The sequence below is a fragment of the Diachasma alloeum genome, unplaced genomic scaffold (assembly GCF_001412515.2).
Source record: "Diachasma alloeum isolate Michigan unplaced genomic scaffold, Dall2.0 Dall_scaffold_01530, whole genome shotgun sequence".
Classification (NCBI taxonomy): Eukaryota; Metazoa; Arthropoda; class Insecta; order Hymenoptera; family Braconidae; genus Diachasma; species Diachasma alloeum.
In genome coordinates this window covers 1,678-11,962 of record NW_021681627.1, presented here as the reverse complement: position 1 = coordinate 11,962, position 10,285 = coordinate 1,678, and the positions used below count along the sequence as shown (strand labels likewise).

Below are 10,285 nucleotides of genomic sequence, written 5' to 3'. Positions count from 1 at the left end.
ATCAGGTGAAACTACGGAGGTGTGTCTTTGTTCACCGGAAGTGGAGGTTTTCTGGTCTGAGGACATACAACGATGGTTGTCTCGTATCGTTTTCGGCTTTTCGTTAGCCATGCGGATGCAAAAACGATTGGGACAAATGGACTTAGAGTGTTCTATGTGATGCGTGGGTAGTGCAGCGGGTCGGAGCATCAGCCGGTTTGGGGCATAGACACTCGCCATCTTAGCTCTTCATTCCAACCGTTTGCGTGCATTAGGATTAGCACCAGCAACGGGGAAGAATTAAAACGGACCATGAAGTGATAAATGATTGGGACAATTATATGGGATTATATGGGATCGATCTGGAAAAGGACACGAGAAAACTGTTGAGATAAGTTTGTGAGAAGGCGAGAAAATCAACAAGCGCTGGTGTTTAACAATGTTCAGAGCACTCAAGGCTACCAAACATCAGTTATTGTGGTTCGTGTTCCTGAGCGGTGAGGAATTATTCAGTTTAGGAAAGGGACATAAAATGTTTTGACCGTGTGTTGACAGTTTCTATTGCCAACTCGAAAACTGTCAGCAAAGATGAACATCTCATCGAGAGAGGAACGATCGTTTTTGCCAATGATAATTCCATGAAAATTTTTCTCTTGCCATGGAATTGCCGTTCAGGGGAAGCAGCAGCCCTTCAAGGGTGATATGGAGAAGCAGCCTGCAGGGGAAACTATGGGCATGCTCCTGATACGTGTCTTATTCAAAGCACGCAACTGATCACCGTTGAGGGGAAGCATCGGAGAGAACAACGATGATCAGCTGCTCGCATAGACATGAGGACAACAACGGGGCATTGAAGACACTCTTGGATGCATTCCTTCAACTGTCATTGACCATCAAGAACACACAATAGAAATATCATCTCATCGGAATTGAGGGGAAGTCGTTGCCTCAAACGTAAACAACGCGAATTTTCTCCATCGGATTGGAATTGAGGGGAAGTACCTGTGTCCAGTGTGAGACTGCCTAGTATTTACAGTATTGAACTTCGGGATAGGAATCGAGTACAATGAATAAACGACAACTAATAACGGATAAGGTTCAACAGTATAAACAGTTTTTTCATGCATTCGCCATTGAGGGGAAGTGATCCTGTAATCTGTTGCAAATTGGCTTGTTTTCATATCATACGAAATTATTTGTATCGAAAAAGTAACTACCATTTAGTAGTACATCCGTCCACATTTTCTTAGTTCTAAACTCATAGAAAACAATATATGTCAACGCACACATACAGGTATGATGACGATACATCATCGTTGAGGGGAAGTGTTGGGATTCACCGATGATGCGTCTATCATCCAAGATCACACTCACCCTATGTTTATACACAGTCATACTGACATACACAATCACAATACTTGACCTGAAGCCTAGCCCAAAACTGTATCATTAGTCTGGTCAAATATACCGTACTCGGCAGACGTGCCTTACACGATCTCACTCAGCGTGTCGCTCAGTCTTTCATACCACTAGGATTCCCAACAGTGATTTCAACCTTCAAGCCGCCAAGCGCACTCAAAGTTGAACTACGAAAAAGCTGATTCGCCACCAACGCCGAAAAGTTCATTTTAGTTGCAAAACGCAAATAATTTATGAAAAAGTTGATTAAAAAATCTGAACAAAATCAGGATGCATCTTGAACCTTCACAGAATGTCTCCAGAAGAAGAAATTTTTTAAAAAACATTTTTCGATTTTTCAGGAGTCCCCATTTTTCTCTTTTTTTTTCATTTTTTAACCAAAATTTGCCATAACATAACTTTTGATCCAGTTATCTTATTGGAATAAGAACAAAAGATGATTTTTCTCGTTCTCTCCTCTCCATTTTCACTCTATTGACCTTTTCACTCAACTTTCACATTTAACTTATTATTTGTTGATAAAGTAAAAGAATTGTTGTTTTTTCAATATATAATGTGACTGGAAAAAATTTTGATCAAGCTCAGTAGCTTTATCCCAAACTTGAGTCATTGTGATCAATCTTGAATTTTTTCATATTTTTCTTGGCATTTGTTAACGTAGATTTTTAGTAATAAAAGGAAAATTTTTTGATTTTTGTCATTTTTTCAATGTATAAAAATTCTTCGATTTTTTTTTAATTTTTTGAAATGTTGGTAGTTTTTCATATTTTCAATACTTAGTGAGCTATCTATTACTTTAAATTTAGGGAAATGTCGTCGGGCACACCCCACTCCACGCGCTTGATCCCCCCACCCTCCACATTCTCCGCGTAGCGGAACTGCAATGTTTCCTTTGCTAATTTCCTCCAATATGAAAAAATTACCAGAAAAATTGTTGTTAACAATCACATCTCGAGTGGGTTCAAAGAATTTCTGATGAGGCATCGGTAGAGAGTTCTTTCTCGCATAATAATCCCAAGGATACTTAATTTAGACCTGGCGCCTACAAATTTTGATTCTTGTTTAAATTCGAATTGAAAGATAAAAATTTTCATCAATATAATTTCTCATCAAATTAGCACTATAAGTACAGAGGTGCAAAACAGAAGCTCCAATTGAGTTTGTGTACCATTGATTGTTAACAAAAAATTTTTTTTGTAATTTTTTCATATTTTTGGAGGAAATAAGCAAAGGAACCGTTTGCAGAAGTTCCGCTACGCGGAGAATGTGGAGTAAGTATTGAAAATATAAAAAAATGCCACAATAGCAAAAAATTTAAAAAAAATAAAGAATTTTTAGACATTGGAGAAAAGCCAAAAATCGAAAACTTTTCCTTTTATTATTAAAAATCTACGTTAACAAATGCCAAAAAAAATATGAAAAAAGTCAAGATTGATCCCAATGACTCATGTTTGGGATAAAGCTATCGAGCTTAATCAGAAATTTTTCCCGTCAGATTATATATTGAAAAAACAACAATTTTTGTAGTTTATCAACAAATAATAAGTTAAATATGAAAATTGAGTGAAAAGGTCAAAAAAGTGAAAATGGAGGGGAGAGAACGAGAAAAAATCACCTTTTATTCTTATTCCAATAAGATAACTCGATCAAAAGTTATGTTATGGCAAATTTTGATTAAAAAATGAAAAAAAAGAGAAAAATGAGGATTCCTGAAAAAATGAAAAATGTTTTTTAAAAAATTTCCTCTCCCAGAGACATTCTGTGAAAGGTCAAGATGCATCCTGATTTTTTTCAGATTTTTAAATCAACTTTTTCATAAATTGTTTGCATTTTGCAACTAAAATGGACTTTTCGGCGTTGGCGGCAAATCAGTTTTTTCGTAGTTCAAATTTGAGCGCGCTTGGCGGCTTGACGTTTTGAAGTTGTTTTTACAATTTGCCTATCGTAAGGAATACTTTCCCCGTCAAAAAACTTCAATTCGGTCACGTAGTTTATGAGATATTAAGGAGAAAACATTTTTGAGAAATTGCTATATCTCGGAAACTACTGGGCCGATTAATCTGAACTTGCGTCCACAAATGCTCCAAAATAATACCAATTATCCGACGAAATTTCAAATTTTTAGCTCAAAAACTTTAGTCCTTTTTCTCGGCGGGATTTATTAAAAATATCCGAAAAATCGGCATACACATTCAGACATACATACATACATTTTCTAAAAACATCATATTTTCACGTTTCATGACATTCTACATCATTTCCAAGCAAAATTACGAGATCGTAAAAATCATCGATTACAAGGCTTCCATTCGGAAGCAAAAATAATAGATAAGGACACCGAAAGACGGTTTTTAAATTTATTTTTGAGTCTTGCATGCTAAAATATATAGATACATCAAAGACAATATTTTTTCGAAAAACTGAGAAAATTTCCGACAAAATCTATGGATTCAAATTTTCTGTTATTCTTAGTGACTCGTAATTAGAATTGAAAAAAAATCAGAAGAAAAAAAAATCAAATCTTCAATATCTTTGCCAATAATTTAGGGTAAGCTACCCAGTAGATGGACACTGCTCTATAGATGGACAAGCTACTTTTGGATAGGGAATTACGCAAAAAAATACTGAAATGTGAATTATTGCTTTGAATTTTCACTAACTGTTGTGATTCTTAACCCCTGAGTGACGATTTTTATTCCATCAATTTTTTTTTTCAATTGCTAAAAAATAAACGTCCATCTACTGGGCGGTTTTCTTAGGCGTCCATCTACTGGGCAGTTTACCCTAGTTAGAGCTTCGATTGCGCTCATTTTTCTTCTTTTGGACTATACTTTCTAATAAAAAAAAGTCAAAAACTTTAAAAATTTTGAGACAATTTTGCATCCCTGGGAATCCAGGAGCCACGCTACAGCCACGGTATTTGCGTGGCTGTTGCGTGGCTATTAGGATTGTCATTTTCTGGGGCTAAAAAGGGGGAAATGATATCTGAAAACACAATAAAAGTGGATAGACGAATTATTAGTTTATATTTGGACTGTTTATAACATTGTTTTCTATCAATTGATTGAAATTAATGTGAGTGTATATAATGATAATACAAGACCCGTAGGGGGAATGCCGGGAGATGGCGGCAGTGTCGATATCCCAACGGGGTCGATCAAGTCGACAGGAGTCGCAGCCAGAATAAGTGAGACCCCAACAGAGGTGGGGCGCCACGGTCGATTCTAACGGCTGGGCGAGCTACCTGTGCCGGTAACTCGGCAGTAGGGCCAGAAGAAGAATATCCACCCCCAGGTACTTAGCCGGAATAGGTCACTAATTATAAAAACGACCTTATGTACTCGATTGTACATCGTTAGTACATGATTGTACTATGAAAAATTTTGTTTGTACATTCACTCATTAATTAATATCAATTTTTTAATTTTTGCCATGACGCTGGCCGGAAGGAAATCAAAAATTGCTTGATAGGGGTTGATTAGGGGTGAATTCGATAGGAAATCGTTTGTACATCATGAATTTCATTTTGTTTCGTTTGTACATTCATTATTACTCAATTAATTGCAAATAAACAATTTTGATTGATTCCCCCACCTCCGACCAGCTGCTCTCAATGGTTCCTGTGTTATCGGCAATACCGTTCAGTATCATGTAATATCATCATAACATTCTTGGAGAGGTTAGAATCCTCGATGCCTTTACATATCTCAATGTGATTTCTGGTGACAAACATAGATGTCCACACATGTTGCAAATGAGTAATCAACACTATCCACCGTTTATCAAATGTTATGCCATTCAATTTTATCCTTCTCAAAATGTAAAATTACATATATCGATATGAGTTTATTGTTGAATAACGTGGGGATAATCTTCAAATGACAGTATTTACGATTATTTGAAAATTTGTGATAAGGCTGTGTATGATTAATCGACGTGAGTGATCATCAGATAATAAGTTTTAAGAAGACTTTCGACAATAGTGTCGACGAGAGTGTGGGTTTTTTTTTTGACAAGTTCTGTCAAATGGCACTGAAGGACAGCAATCAGGGCCAGCAGAATATGAATATTGGTGATGACCTCCTGAGAGACAAGGATCGGTCGATGTTCAGCCAGAAGCTGACAAATTGGGCAGTGAAGAATTGGAAGAGCCTGAAGCACAGTTATCGATGATCTATTGATTGTTCTACGAGACGAGGGGGATTTGGACCTTCCTGGGACCGCTGGAGCCCTACTTGGACATGGGCCGGGGTCCTCAGGGCCCCTTCAAGTGCACAAAGTTCCGTACGATTTTCGAAATGAGGGGGAATTGGAGAGGATTGACATTTGGATCAAGAAAGAGGGGTCCAGTGAGCCCATGTGGGCTAACGAGGATAATGATTCTTCAGAGCCATTACAAAGGCAAATTCAATGGGAGCTCGAGTCTGTCAGAGGCTCATGGCCACTTGTGACGAGTCTTATGGATAACAAAGAAGTTCTGGGGGTCAAACTGCCGCTTTTGTACGTGGATACTTTCAGGAACTTTGATGAATCCACAGCGGATAATCCGGAACAATAAATTACGATGGTAAGGCGTTTTGAGGATTTTTTAAAGGTGATTTGGGGGTTGAGGGAAGAGGGTGTTTTTCAGGCATTGGCAAATAAGCGGTTATTGGGGTAAGGGGTGGCTTTGAGGGAAAATGTCAAGAGACGTTGTTCGAAATACAGCCTAAATCTCCATATTGGTCACGGTCGACTAACTCGGCCATCTCCGAAAATCTCCGTGAACTTTCGGGTCAACGGACACAGGTCAGCGCGGCACCCGGAAGAGTCAGTAGTGTAGAAGTATCGTTACGATAATGATCTAAAGTATTCAGTCAATCAGTATTCTAAATTTAATATCTTTGTTCAGTACACCAACTTGTTGATTAAGTTCAGTATAATTTCAGTGACTCAACGAGATAAAATGAAAAGACAATTATCAGTGAAAATTAGACATTCAACATTAATTATACCAAAGAGTGTAAGGCAATAGTGACAAGTGGTTCGATCCCACGAAAATATATTGAGATTTTTTAATAAACCGCCTACCATAATTTTCCCAACATCTCCCTCCACATTTTCATCCCACATCCACCCTAAAACTAGTTCCTCACCAAACAGACGTTTTTTGGTGGGCACTTTGTGAGCTAAAAAAAAGATCTCCTGTTTTTTTTTCGTACATCTCGTGATTTTGGAGATATTTGGATAATTAGGAGAAGGGGAAAATGGAAAATAGGAAGATGAGATGAGTTGTCATGATTTGGGGAGGGGGCGGGGAGATATTTGGGAAATATCTCTGTAACTAGTGGATTTTAGGGGATTATGTTAAGAAACCTTTTTTGGAGGCCGTGAAATTCTCTACAAAAAAGGTTTATTGATATTTTTTGCTCAACCCCTTTGTGCTCAAGATATTCGCGAAATAGTAGGAATCAAATAAAATGAGTCATGTTAATTTGAAGATGAGTTTGTGATTGTCTTTTTTGTGGAGAAGCATGAGAGCTAGACTAGGCCAGCAAATAACTATTTAATGTAAATGAGATTAATTTCCTTTTCGCATTTGATCTTTCAATTGTCCTAATTATGTGTCTTGTTTTCACACAAATGATTGATGTTTTTTGTTTAGGTTTTGCTGCATCACTGAGTAACAGCATTGGCAGTATATTATCAGGATTATGGAGAAAAGACGTATAAATTCAGTATATCGCTCGTGGAATAAAAGATCAGAGGAGTCAAGAAACAAAACTTTGGGGATATAAATACCTTCAGATATGCCAAAGGTAAAAATCATCATTATTGAACCTATTCAAAATTTCTTTTCTCATAATTGCATTACAGGGAAATCTGAAAGGAAGCTGGGAGACCGCAAGGCAAACAAAAAGGAAGAGGACACCTAGTTCTAAAGTGTTACAGTGCTTTTTTTCCGACTCATAATTTATAAATAAATTAAAAACAGAAAGAATCTACGAAGTCTATAGGAAAAATGATGATGTAAATGAACGTTGCATATATAGGATCATTTTTTTGGATCATAAATAATTCAGTTACATACAAATATACAAAAAGGAGTTTTTTCTCTCATGACAATGAGTTAAAAGTTTTCATTCCACCCAATTAAATTAATATTTCAGGCAATTGTGATTCCACCTTAGGAACGAGAGACTTGGGGAGAAAGTCAGAATTTTCCAAACTAAAGTCAACACAATTCAGCATCATTCATTTTGGATTATTTTGTTATTAAAATTCATCAATAATTTATAACATGAGTTCCATTGAAATCAGACTGGGAATCCCTATCGGTAATTTGTGATTGTAAATTCACTTCTACAAGTGGAATTTTTAGTTACACAAACTTGGCTTTCACTTTTTGTACATCTAAAAGTATGTTTAATCAACCAATATTCAATCGCATTATGTTCGGAAATAGATATGTATAGAAACCATGGTACAGAACGGTATATGAGTGAATTTTAATTTTTCATCTGCACTCAATCAACTATAAATCAATGGATTACCAACGAAAACATAGAATTCACTATTTACGAACTTTTTTAGTTGTAATGAACGGCTCATTAGCTCTCATTAAAGACATCTCCATTGACTTTACCTATGATCACACCTGAAAAAGTACGCCTGTGAATGGTGATGGAGTGGGGGTTAAGCAAAGTGTGGCTCAAGGAGAGGGCTATAGACGCCATGTTCATTTCGGAGCACAGTCGAGCAGGCATGCTGTATTGCATTTTTGGAGTAATAACCATCCCAGATTCATTAATTTTATAATATTCATCATAAAATCATATATTTCATTTTTTGAAAAATTTGTATTCTTCGTGCGAAAATGTCACGAGTTTTTGAAGAGTATGCTGTCATATGGGAAGAATCTAGTTGCTTCCCGTTTTCTCGATATTACACGTGTTTGTTAACTTTTTCCTATTTTCTTGACAGTTTCTTCGATAGCTCTCTCGGAGGTAAGGATACTGAAGTTCCCTAGACGGTGTTTATATACATATATCCTTATAAATCAGAACACTTGTATTGCAGTTGAAGAAAACATGGTCGGTGATTCTCAAACGAATTTTGGGACTGAAAGTCAAGTGAGTTTTTTGAGAAATGTTTTAACCACTCCTCGAGAGTGGAATCATGAATTGCAAATGGGCAATCGACCATTAGAATAATTATTCCCCAGTTGATCAGAATAAATGTTGGACTAAATTTTACAGGAGTATACGTCAAAGAAAATTCTACCACCGGAGGGAATTGCAAGGACCATGGGCCATAATCGTACCTGTTGTACCAATATAGGCGAAGTCAAAGCTCTCATGATGAACTGGAAAAAAAGACAAAAATCAGTTCAAATTTTGAAGGTGAGTTTTATCGAGAGCTTTTCCTGAAATAATCTGGTTCTATTTGATTTGAAGGGTCTCAAATGTTCACATTGCAGGTCAGTTTGATAATTTATGGTTGTAAGCAGTATCTATTGATGTTTATAGTGATGATGGGAGTAAATCCATGCAACTTGAATAACTGTAAGTGAAATTATCTAGTTGCATTTCTGCTCATTAGCAATATTCCAGTATAATGAGATCTTGTATTAGCATGGGAATTTCATGTGGCATTTAAATATTCAATAAATGTTTTCCCCTCTTAATCTGAAGAATTCAATAGCACTACTCATTACATTGCCTCACATTTTCTAGTCCTATACATAAATATTAAAACCGTCCCTTCATTTGTGTCATTGGATATAATATCATTGGACGACAATTCATAATTACTCAAGCATTGTTTGCCAGTTTTAATAAATAATTGAATATAAGAGTGGATTGTAGTGTTATAACTTCATATTTCATAACTTAGCTAACATTTAAAGAAGAATCGACGACGATTTTCATTCGCATGGGGTGTGTAATTTGGTTTTTCCATGATAGAAATGTCAAAAATAGTTTTAACCTCAAATGATCAAAAAATATAAATAACCGTAAAAAATCGCAAGTTAAATGTGTGAAAATTAAATAAGCGTCAATTTTTCGCTATTATCTGAATAAAAATGTTGATAAAATGTACCTTAACATATTGAAGGCTTCCAAGGCCTGAAATAGTATATTTCTAACCTAGGGAGGGAAAATAAATGATCCTCAGCCGCCAGTGCAATTACTAGCCGAGCCGAAGGCGAGGTTGGTAAGCACGCGGCTGAGGGTCCTTTATTTTACTTCCCGTGGTTAGAACGCGATTTTCCGTCTTGGCGTAGGCGCAAAGTCAGAGTTCCCTCCCGCGAAGCGGGAGGGAAATGTAACTTTGCGCCCGCCGGGACGGAAAAAAAATAATTGAAATTACCCAAGTCGCTCCGACTGTGTACAGTGGTAAAAATGATTCCATCATTACCAAAACAGACTATCGGTCGACGAAAATCTTATTGAAAGTAGTAACTGAGATATACTGAGATTTTAATCATTTATTGGTATGTAATTAGTGATTTACAATTACGAGATTTTCGTCATGGTATTTTCAAAGAGTATAGCTTAAACAGAGGGGCGCAACACTAGACAACGGAACGAGGGAATGAGTGTGTTGGTTCATCAGTTAGCATGTGGTCTGTGTTTTCATTCACATCGTCATTATCGTTCTCATTTTGTAGGGAGTTGTTAGCTTATAAACTTTGGTGAGCTATTTTTTTTTGGTAATGATGGCTTGAATTTGATGTCAACCATGAAGGTGACTTTATTATAAACTGGGGGTTATTATTTTCAGGTATCCAAAGACTGAGTTGCATCATGCCACGGGAGAGTTGTGTGACAGTGCAAGAGGCAGTTCAGGCAATTGAAGCCAACATAGATTATTTTCGAACAAATGTCTTCCCCATCAGCACTGC

The 10,285-nt window shown here is 36.6% G+C and overlaps 1 protein-coding gene and 1 long non-coding RNA gene across 2 annotated transcripts; both read left to right on the top strand.

Moving 5' to 3' along the window:
* Nucleotides 1–7,047: 7,047 nt before the first annotated feature.
* LOC107046589 lies at nt 7,048–7,506 on the top strand. The gene is made up of 2 exons (XR_003783184.1): nt 7,048–7,196; nt 7,255–7,506. It is a non-coding gene; the product is annotated as an uncharacterized LOC107046589 (long non-coding RNA).
* A 614-nt stretch (nt 7,507–8,120) lies between these two features.
* On the top strand, nt 8,121–10,283 carry LOC107046588 (the record flags this gene model as incomplete). Its single annotated transcript, XM_015269243.1, has 6 exons — nt 8,121–8,163; nt 8,362–8,384; nt 8,458–8,510; nt 8,637–8,780; nt 8,858–8,942; nt 10,165–10,283. Coding segments are annotated over exons 3-6 (390 nt in total), but the record flags the coding sequence as incomplete, so codon positions are not given.
* Nucleotides 10,284–10,285: the final 2 nt, after the last annotated feature.